This window comes from Lepidochelys kempii, chromosome 6, assembly GCF_965140265.1.
Source record: "Lepidochelys kempii isolate rLepKem1 chromosome 6, rLepKem1.hap2, whole genome shotgun sequence".
In the NCBI taxonomy this organism is placed as follows: Eukaryota; Metazoa; Chordata; order Testudines; family Cheloniidae; genus Lepidochelys; species Lepidochelys kempii.
Window position 1 is genome coordinate 26,933,398 of NC_133261.1, and position 11,301 is coordinate 26,944,698.

The 11,301-nt window shown below is 44.2% G+C and overlaps 1 protein-coding gene across 6 annotated transcripts in view; it reads left to right on the forward strand.

The window, feature by feature from the left end:
- Positions 1-11,301, forward strand: part of LSP1 (lymphocyte specific protein 1) — an 84,661-nt gene that overhangs the window by 61,672 nt on the left and 11,688 nt on the right. For all 6 annotated transcript variants that reach the window (XM_073347235.1, XM_073347240.1, XM_073347238.1 and 3 more), the window contains 5 exons: positions 3,576-3,619; positions 3,919-4,000; positions 4,473-4,610; positions 5,548-5,628; positions 6,544-6,658. In XM_073347235.1, coding sequence (XP_073203336.1) covers positions 3,576-3,619; positions 3,919-4,000; positions 4,473-4,610; positions 5,548-5,628; positions 6,544-6,633 — 435 coding nt within the window. In that variant the 3' untranslated portion in view covers positions 6,634-6,658. The remainder of the gene's footprint in view (positions 1-3,575; positions 3,620-3,918; positions 4,001-4,472; positions 4,611-5,547; positions 5,629-6,543; positions 6,659-11,301) is intronic.

The following is an 11,301-nucleotide window of genomic DNA, read 5'->3' on the forward strand; positions in this document are numbered from 1 at the left end:
AGGAAAGATGGTCTAATACTGAAGACCTCAGGAGATCTGGATTCACATGCGAGTTCAACAGACTTCCAGTGTGACCTTGGGAAAGTCACTTACTCTCTCTCCCTCATTTGTAAAATGGGCATAATCCTTTCTCTATCTGTTGTCTGGCTTGTCTACTTACACAGTCAGCTCTTTGGAGCAGGGATTGCCTCTCCTTATGGGGATGTACAGCACCTAACACAATGGTCCCCTAGTCTCAACTGGGGCCTCTAAGAACTTTTATAATACAAAGTGGTAGTAACCTTGGCCATCTTCAACATTCATGAATTTAATCAAACGGATAGTCTGTCTTGTTTCCTAGCATGTAATACTGGGTCTGCTTTATACACTTCCCCCTCAATGTCCTGTGGATACACAGCCCTGTGTATCCAGATATGGTAGGTGTATGGGGAAAATGGCTCTTCTCTTGTCAGAGTTGATCTTGTTGGCCACGGATTAGGATGGAGAGTGAGGAGTCCAGTGCATGCAGATTTCATTCATCTTTGGGGTGATGGCGGAGCGTTCAGGTGGCCTCTTAAGCACCTGTTAGCATTGTGTTCCCTTTGACTCTTAAACCCCATGCTGCCTGCATGTGACTCAAGGTTGCCTGGTCAGGGAGAGTTATATCACTTTCAAAAGGTGTTGAAAAGAAACATGTAGCAAGGGGAGTGTTTCGTTTGTAACAGTCGGAGGAGCTGCTCAGACAGGGAGCAGAGCTTTGTTACATTACAGGAAACATTAAGAATAAAAATCAAACTTCTGGGGAGCAATAGAACTACCTGGATTCTGGCCCCAGTCTGTTTGCATTGTGACGAGTGATGGGAATGTGTGTGACTATCAAGCCAGGAAGAAAAATCCCTCACTGCACTGAGCAGAGTGGGTGGCAAAAGAGAAACAATCTAGTTTTGGAGCTTAACCATGGACTTCAGTGAGAGCAGAGTAGGGCTTGTGCTTCTGAAAAATCCCACCCTACCTTTGATACTAGGGACAGAAGCTCTCTTGCAGAGTAACCCCCAAATACCTATACCTTCCTAGGGAACTGTTGCTATGACCAATCCCATACACAGCAGAGAAGGGGTTAAATATCCAGCAGGGAAGGGCTTAAATACTGCCTCCGAAGGGGCCTTTATGGTGTTGGTGGAGAAGTTTCCCCACCAATCAGGCTGTACACGCGTTCATTCAGGGGAGAGAGCTGCTCACAATCTTTGCAAAGCAGAAAGGACTTACGCACAAGCAGTGGAAGGAATTTTGTTTAAACTATAAAATATATATTTAAAACCCTGGATCATCCATAAGAAACCAAGAATGGAATCGTTCCAGGCTGGGACTGGTTTGGAAAGGCATGAGCCTGTGGGGAGAAACATAGGATTAGGACAGGTTTCAGAGTAGCAGCCGTGTTAGTCTGTATCGGCAAAAAGAAAAGGAGGACTTGTGGCACCTGAGAGACTAACAAATTTATTAGAGCACAAGCTTTAGGACATACTCTTATTTTAACCACAGTAGTGTCTACTGGTGTGAGACGGGGAAGCTTGCTCCGTTAGCTCAGGCAGTTGAAGCTCGTGTCTCTTAGATCCAGAGTTCCTGGGTGGGTGTGTGAGGTCTCAACGTAACAAGTAGCAGTCTGATACTCAAAAGGCCTCTTTAACCAGGAAAGGGGGATTTAAAAAATGAAAGCAATGGAGGAATGAAGGGGTTCTCAAGGCATGAAGTAACCAGCCACAGAAGAAGGGACGTTAGGTACCCGAAGTCTTGCCACAGACTTTCTTCATGGCCTGGAGCCAGGAGGTCAGCTAGATATTTATAATGTTCGCTTCTGTCCTCTAAACAAATCGAGGAGTTCAGAAAGTTCATCAGTGTGAAGGTCTGGGCTGGGGAGCAGGGTTCCAGTAAATGAGCAGTGCAGAAAGGCTGTGAATAGACTTTAGTGTGTCATGCAGAAATGAAGCAACTTCTCCAGTTTGTACTTGTAATAGCTCTCTGGACATGCGAGCAGTGTTAATGCTGGACTCTTGGTGGGGGAATGGAACAACAGAGCAATCCCTTGTTCCTGTATAGTACCTCTCCTCCTCCAAGGATTACAAAAATTACTGTAAATACCCAACAGATGTGGGGTGTGATGTGCTATCGCTACTCTTTGGAAGCCCAGACACAGATGGTGATCTACAGCCTGCCCAAGTTGCCAATTAACTTGCTGCTTGAGCTGGGAACAGAGGGCTGATTCTCTGTTTCTGGATTCACAGTCCTGAGCTCAAACTGCAAACACTCCCCAGCCTCTGAAATGTTGCAGCTCTGACAGGCTGAGCCCTGCTGATGATAGAATAATTTTCCAGAGCAGAAAATGGATGTGATCTGAACTGCTCAGCGAGAGGTGCATTTTACAGAGAATACTCCCAAACAAGTATGCTATAAACCAGCAGAACGATCGTCCTAATGCATCCCCATTTAAAGTAATAGAGCTTGAGGGCATCTACAAACAGCCTCTTCTAATGTATCTTGCATATGTCCACACAGCAATTGGACAAGTTTGTCTTGTCAGATGCTTGTGGGATATGTAAGCTCATCTGCTGCACCTTGGTGTGTGAGTGCACAGCTTGTTTTGGGCTAATTTCTTGTACAAGTCCTTCTGCAAGTAAATTTTTCAATAGGGTTTGATTTGCCAGAAGGCTCTGCTGGTTAAATCACTCCTCTGTCTTGGAGCCTTCCTGCAGTGGAATGGCCAGTGCAAACTATGTTCTGTCACAGATGCCATTTTCTGTCCATCTTCCTTTTCCCTGCTTTTTTTTTTTTTTTTGCTCTTCTCTTTACCTTTCTATACCTGACCCTTCCATTCTCCTCATCACCAAGAGCCTATGTGAGTCTTACAGTGGAGAGGCCCTGCAGCTTGGCCCCAGGGTCACCCATGTGCTGGAATATGATGGGATGGGAGGAGGGAAGCTTGGTGGTCAGGTTACTGCTTACACTGGCAGCCCACATGCATGTTAGTGGCTCCTGTGGCCAGAGGAATTAGTGACCCTCAGAGAGCAGGATCAGGCTGTGGCTTCAGTGGGGATGGACGAGGTACAGGTGTCATGCAGCTTTTCCACCTGCACTCTGCCCTATACGTGACTCTTCCTTCAAGATGGGGGAATCACTGGGCTGGAGACGTTGTGGGGGAAGCTTTTTAAAATACAGATGTTTGACTCTTCACTGCTGTTCATCCTATGATGCTCTGGAAGCTCGCTTTCCTGATAGCTCATCCACTTTGAAGCCATCTCCAGAACTTGTTGGTCCAGCACCATCAGATCTCCTGCATCTACCATCATTGCTGTTGCAGAAGAAGATGCCACCTCTTGATTGCAAAGTGGGGAGTTTTAGGGACACCCCGGGGCTGGCTGACTGGTTCAGTCATTCCAGGGTATAGGTAGGGAGGTGGGCGGAAACAAGATAGTTTTGAAACTACCCAAATCTCTCGGGGGTGGGGAGAACTCACTGATTCGAGTTATGACCAATTAAGATGAGGGACGCGGGGCAGCAGGCAAAACTGATTTGTCTCTTCTTTCTCATCTCTCCCCATTTAGATCACAGACCGAACTGAATCCCTGAACCGCTCCATAAAGAAAAGGTAATTCTCCTTCCACTGAATGACCTGGTGGTAATTCTCCACTGGGCTTTGACTTGGGTATTACTGTAACACAGACCCGCACCTGAACCAAAGGCACAATTTCAAGTGATTGTGGGTTGAGGGGGAACAGTGTCCTATTGCTTAGTGGGTCACTTGAACATCTTTCAGAACCAGCATTTGTGACTTTCGGGGGGGAATGGGAGGAAACTAGTGGCTTCTTCCCAAAAGAGGCTTGGGTAGACCTCACTCTGATGAGCTTAAAGCAATAAGACTTAATTCCTCCTTCCTTCTTTCTCTAGCAACAGCGTGAAGAAGACTCAGCCACCACTTCCTGTTTCCAAGATTGATGACAGACTGGAGCAGTACACTCATGCCATTGAGGTGATGCGCTCAATCACATAGGTGGCATGCTCTTGGCCCCCAGCCCCATATAGGCTTTATTCTGTTCTGGATAGTCCTCACCTTCTTTGGTCTTTGTAGACTCCGCCCTAGCAGCTAGCTATAATAATACTGGAAGGGATTGAATCTAATCTTCCTAAATCCCTCCATGCTCTTTAATTCGTCAGGATAAGGAATCTTGTGGCTTTTGAGCAGGAGTGCTGGAGATGTGAACAAACCATTTTCTCCTATCTTACTATACCAGACTAGGACTGTCTCATCCCTGCATTTCTCTGTCCTGAATGGGCACAATGTTCTTCTACTTAGCCTCCATGTTCTTATTTGTTTCTGTCCTTTGACTCTGTAGTTAATGTATCCATCGGAATGATAATTTACAATCTCCTTCCCCAAGAAGCTATTCACAAAAATCTGCAAGTGCTCGGAACACTTTCACTTTGATTTGCTTTGTTTCCAGACATCCGAGAAGGTTCAGAAACTTGTCCGACAATCTTCCCTTGAACTTGCCACCACAAGCATGGTTGTAGCCAGCACAAAAAACCTCTGGGAGACTGGAGAGGTTGTAGCTCAGTCCTCTAAGTCCCCATCCTGTAAGGTAAGACTGAGTTTTATATGCCCAGACAACTCTACTGCAGGAGAAGGGGTATAGCTCTTTGTTTCATGTCAGAGGGCTGCACCTGTGTCTAACAGCATGAACTTCAGAAAGAAAAGTTACCCTGCTACATGGTTGGCTGGGTTTACTCAAATTATTCAGGTGCATATCACTGTGGAGTAGGGACTTGAAAGGACAATGGTATCAGGAGTAGCAATGTCAGGTTAAAACCCCATTCTTCCCCTTTTCTATTGACATCCACATTAAAACTTTCAGATGTTCTGTCTTTACTTGCTACAATTCACTAAAGCTTTGTCCGTACCTGGATTAGCCCCAGCTACAAGAGTGCACATACCAAGGAAACCGGTTTTGTTTATCCTGGCTTGAAATGAAGTTAAACTGAATGGCTGAAAACGGTTGTTTCCTTGTCTGCACTAAGAGCCACCCCAGTTGCTTTGTATCGATGGCTCAGTGGTAAATTTGGGACAGGCAAGTGGTAAATTTGAACAATGGAAAGCAGTTACTCTCCATTTCTAGTGAATTGCATTTTCTGGTTCAAGTGGTGGCACAATGCTGCAACATCTAGGTTGCAAAGGGCTCAAGGCAAAAATGTCTCTTTGAAAACTGCTTCACTTAAAGCTTCCTAGGAAAAAAACTTTCCTATTAATACTTAATATTGTAAACCTTTTCCCTATAAAACCTACATGTTGGGCCTTAGATCCAGTGTCCTGTTAAAATGCCAAATGTTGGAGGATGGTTAAGAAAAGGGAGTCTTATGCCCCTGGTATGCAGCCATATTCCTGCCCAGTGTGACTCTACCCAAACACATGGCCACATACCATAGTTATTGGGCGGGTGGCTTCAGTAAGTGTGAAAGGAACAAAAACAGCTTTCAGCTGTGTTGGTGGCAGGGTGATGAGATTCATTCTTGTGTCCCCAGGATATTGTGGCTGGAGATATTGTGAATAAGCGAAGCATGTGGGAACAGAAGGGTACCCCCAAAAATGAAGGCAACATCAAGGTAAGTAGCTTCTCCCTAGGTATCTCTGTTATAGCACTTGCTTTATGGTATTGGGGCTGAGTTTGTTCAAGAGAATTCTCCCTTAGGTCACAAGGATGCCTGTATATTGGAGCATGGGTTGAGGTTGCCTACTAACGGAAGCAAAGGCCTAGGCCAAAGGAGGTGTCCTCCATGGCAGTAACAGGAAGGCATGTTGTCTTCTTTTCTAAATGTATCTGTTGCAAGAAACATCTCCACTAATTTAATGAAGGGCTGGGACGAAAGCCCAAGGTTCTCTTCTTCCCCTCCTGCCCCCCCCCCCAACTCTGATATCATTTGCATTTGGATTGAAACTCTACAGGTTGGGCTAATCGTTAAGTTTTTTAAAATTGTTAAATAATAGCCTAATTTTCTGGAAGTGCAGAGTGGCTTAGATACCTGGGGTTCTGTTTCTTGGCTGCCTTCTATTTCTGAAAGGTGTAGAGGCCTCTAAGGGTGCATGGGTATAGTGCATTAAAAGGTACTGACCCAAGATTGAGAATAGTCCTGGCTCCATAGAAGTTCAACTCTGATACGGCCTTTCCTTTTGGTATAGGGTTACCGGAGAGGTTTGACTGAGCTGAATCTTACCATTGATGTCATGATGATTTTTAAAATTGTTGTATTATCTGACAGTTCCAATAATTATCCATCTCCATTATTATTGTACGTATTTGTCTAGGCAAAAAGGTGGTAGGAACAGGCAATAGTAAGCTCTCACCCCATGTGGGAACCTGGGCCACATTAAAATATTGAAGTCCAAGAACCTCACCTGCTCCTCAGACTTCAATTTATTTGACTCCTTCTTTAAGTTTCTTAAATATTAAGAATTATTTGTGTTAGCTGAGATGGACACTTGAGGAAGGACCCTAATCCTCACTTCTTTCCTCCATTCAGACCTCCACTTCTGGCAAGAAGTACAAGTTTGTAGCAACTGGACATGGCCAGTACAAGAAGGTGTTGATAGATGATGCAACAGAGCAATAGCGTGTGTGGAGTACCAATCAACCAGGTAGGTGAGACAAAACCTCTGACTGTAGGAGAACCACCTGGTACTTCTCTGGCAGGACAGCTAGGACGATGCAGCACAATAAGCGTAAAACCTGTTTTTTCAGCCTATACATTCTACATTGCCAGCCAGACTTCAGTGGGTTGGAAGGTACTGTATGGACAAAAGGTGGGTTCCTACTTCCTGGCAAACAATCCTCTTTGGGGTAGAAGGAGAAAGGCATGCACAAAGAAATTCTTTCTAGCAGCTGTGCAGCATAGGATGCCCATGTTAGCTGCAGCTAGGAAAACTTACCTGGCAGATCAGCCTATTTATGGAAGCTACTGACCTCAGCCCCACTCAGAGTAAAAGTGCCTTGGTTGAACTAGACATGGCTTAATAGGATCTCTTGTACTGTAAAGAGTAAGAACTGTAAGTGACTGTAGGTCACTGTAACTACAGTAACAGAATGTACTGTAACAGTAATTGTAAGAACTGTAGGTGCGGGGGAGGGGGGGTAGTTGAAGTTCATTCCAGATAGTCATGGAAGCGGACCAAGTCCTCTGTGTCCAATGTGTTCATGGGACCTGATCCAGTGACCATTGAGGTCAATGAAAGGATTCCTATTCACTTCAGTGGCATTTGGATCAGGCCTATGCTTGGGGGTGGGGTGGGGAGTGATCTTGTGAAAAGGTGCACTGTTTCTAGATAAAGTGGCACAGAAGGAACGGTCTAGTCACGTTAAGCAGGGAGGGGAAGAGCGTAGATGTTATCTGTGCCCACTTGAAACCCAGAGACTGTTCCTCACCCTCTGAGGACCCTGGTGCTTATATTAATAGATATCCCTGTGCTATTTTAAGTGGCCAGTAGTAGATGACTTAAGGGCAAAGAAGAGCTCATTCCAAGTGGTGTGATAATGGCAAAGCACCCTGAGTGACGCTCTGCGCAGGAAAAACCAGAGTTTGACTTCTCATAAAATCTTTATTGATTTTCCAAGCTTTATGTAGTACTCAGTCTTTACAAAAGCACCTCTTCCATCCCTCCCTAATTACCACACGCGTTCCCATCCCATGGGATTGTGTATACAGACATGGAGGCCTATAGATCACTTTGTGACCATACCCACCTCTCTGCTCCTCATTTCTAAAACCTGCTTCAACTCTCTGCTTTCATCATATATCTTGTCCTCTAAATCTACATAGATTCCCCTTGCTGTACTCTCCTTTCATGTGCCAAGCCTGGCCTTGCTGAGCTTGACTCTCCTAGGTGCGGTTAAACCTCATTATCTGAGTTCCTGCTGCTCACTTAAAGGGGTTTTCCTCCCCATCCAGGGAAATAAACCACTTCATTAGTTTGAGCCTGTCTAGGAGATTTAGACTCCTGTCTCTGAATCACTCAGTCCCTCCTCAAAAGGCAAACCGGCAATGACTAGACCTCCCCTAGGACAGCCATAGCTAATACTCTAAATGGTGAGGGCTTGGCACTGTTGCCCCACAGTACTGCAGTTCAGAGTCTTTCTCTGGCTCCAAATGTTGGTACTTAAAGACAAAAAGGTTGAAATGGCTTTGGGTGCTGGGCTTCACCTCTGCTTTCGCTTGCTTCTGTGATTGTTTCATGTCTTGAGTGTGTCTTCTCTCCCTACCTATCTTGTTTAGCACTTCTCTCCCCCTTCCTCATCACGCAGTCCCCTTTCACACTCTGCTTTTCTGCTCATGGGGAGCCCCATGATGCCACTTTTTAAGCCACTGGAAGGCTCGCTATGAAGTGTCGCAGGGCAGGGTGTTGCGCGTTCTCCCCCGCACCCTCCACTTCCTCTTGGCAGCCTCATGAAACAGGTTGTCTCCAAGTGATGGCTTGTAAAGTTACTGATTGGCTGCCACCACATAATACCTTAGTAACTTCAACCACATATTGAAGGGGTTTAGTTATTGTCATCCCCTTTCTCTTTCCACAACATGTCATAAGAACATAGGAACATAAGAATGGCCATGCTGGGTCAGACCAAAGGTCCATCTAGCTCAGTATCCTGTCTTCTGACAGTGGCAAATGCCAGGTGCCCCAGAGGGAATGAACAGAACAGGTCATTAAGTGATCCATCCCCTGTTGCCCAATCCTAGCTTCTAGCAAACAGAGGCTAGGGACACCATCCCTGTCCATCCTGGCTAATAGCTGTTGATTGAGCTATTCTTCCTGAAATTATCTAGTTCGTGTTTTTTTTTTTTTTTAACCCTGTTATAGTCTTGGCCTTCACAACATCCTCTGGCAAGGAGTTCCACAGGTTGACTCTGTGTGTGGGGGAAAAATACTTCCTTTGGTTTGTTTTAAACCTGCTATTAATTTCATTTGGTGACCCCTAGTTCCTGTGTTATGAGAAAGAGTAAATAACACTTCCTCCACACCAGTCATGATTTTATAAACCTCTATCCTATCCCCCGCTCTCCCCCCGTAGTAGTTTCTTTTCCAAGCTGAAAAGTCCCAGTTTTATTAATTTCTCCTCATATGGTAGTCGTTCCATATCCCTAATAATTTTTGTTGCTCTTTTCTGAACCTTTTCCAATTCCAGTATATCTTGTTTTGAGATGGTACGAACATATCTGCATGCAGTATTCAAGATGTGGGTGTACCATGGATATATATTGAGGCAATATGATATTTTCTGTCTTATCTATCCCTTTCTTAACGATTCCCAACATTCTGGTCACTTTCTTGACTGCCGCTGCACACTGAGTGGATGTTTTCAGAGAACTATCCAGTGTCTGCCAACCTTGATCAACAGAGGTCTTAATACATTGAACTACCTCCTCTTAGGAGACAGCCTGTAGTAGGAGTGCAGATTGCTAATACAGCCAGTTCCAAAGGTCTCCTGTTCCCTCTGGAAATCCATGATCTCTTCTTTGCAATATCCATGGTTCCAGAAACAAGCCTTCCTTTACTGAATGTGTCGTAGGGCTAAGCAATGCAGTGTGGCCTGCTTTGGCCTACTCTCCATTCTGGAAACTGAGCTCCCGGCAAGTTGTTTTGCCTATGCAGCAGACTGGGCTTCATTGCAAATGCAGTGAGGTGGCGGGGAGGGGCACAGCAAAAAACAAGCAGTTGTACACCTTTTTAAACTGCTAAAACAAACAAGCACCTTCCCTCTCATCTTTGTGAGACCTGCCTTATTCCCTGGGTCACTGTCACTATAGGACAGAATGTGGGTTGAAATTTCAATAACTACTGAGTGATCTACTGAGTGATCTTGCCAAATTGGCCTAACCTCCCAGCTGTAATAAACGTTAGTTGCTCCACTTGATGCTAATAATGCAGATCCCATCGATGGTAATTGGTGTCCTTTGTGTGTGCCAACTTTGCTGCAGTGGAGTTACTATTACTAGGCAACAAATAGATTTTCTGTGTTTCTAGGTTCTGGTTTTTGTTTTTTTGTTTTTTTTTTAAGCAAACTTGTTTTGGCATTAGAAAGAGGCTACTGTATGCTATCAGACAAAAGGGCCACCAATCAAGGACATCTGGCTGAAGAACTGAACTCTTGACCACTATTACAGGAAACTGCAAATAGCTGATGACGTCCCAAAGCAACTATGCAGAAACAAACTAAAACAACAAAACAAAATTGGGGAAGCATTTGGAAACCTTGTCATGCAGAGTTAAAATGAGACTCTCTCAATGTATTTTCCCTCCCTGAAAATTCCAAACCAGTATGTTTTATAAACACTATCTTCAGATTTAAAGATCAGTGACCTGAACCATTTATATTTGAGTTTAATTTGACTTCACCGGAGGCAAGCTTCTTGGCAACAATTTGGCGTTGACTTTGCTAGAAAATTAGGCCGCTTAAGACGCTTATCTTGATACAGCGTTAACTAATGGCAACTTAAAGACAGATTTATTTGGGCATAAGCTTTTATGGGTAAAAACCCACTTCTTCAGTTGCATCTGTGAAGAAAGTGGGTTAGTCTGTACCCACAAAAACAACAAGGAGTCTGGTGGCACCTTAAAGACTAACATGGCTACCCCCTGAAACTTGACATTAACTAATATGACTTTGCAGTCGGTTTAGACATGGACAACATGAGTTCAGTGTTTGTTCCAACCACTCATGGCTAAACCTTTCCTGCAACCAGCAGACAAGTTGTTACAGTACCTGTGCGCTGTCTATGCTGGTTGTGAAATCATGTTCTAATTCATATGATGCAGGTTGTAGCTTCCTAGGGAAGACAAGCTCCTTGTGCTGTATTTGAAGAGTTTGAAGAAAATAGGTACTGCTTAAAAGGATTGTCTTGAAATTTTAGTAGAGATTTCTGTTCACTAAAGCCTTATACAACTTTCTAGTTTAGACTGTCTTGACTAGACTGGGATAGTCATGGTAAAACCCAATAGTTCTGAGGTAATTACATTGGTCTAAAAGTGTTTTACATCAGTATACCTATTCCTGTAAGGAAAGATGCATAAACTATACAAGGATAAGCACCTTTATACAGGCGTAACTACATCCACTCTAGAGGTTGTACTGGTGCAACTAGATAGGATTTTTAGCCAATCTCTAAGTTAATTCATTAGTTTTGTGTATATAGATTAGGCCTAAGGAGCAATCAAAGCCATTTCTGAATCCTCACCCTGTAAATATGTAATTAACAACAAAATAGCAATTGGGGAAAGATTTTAAATGA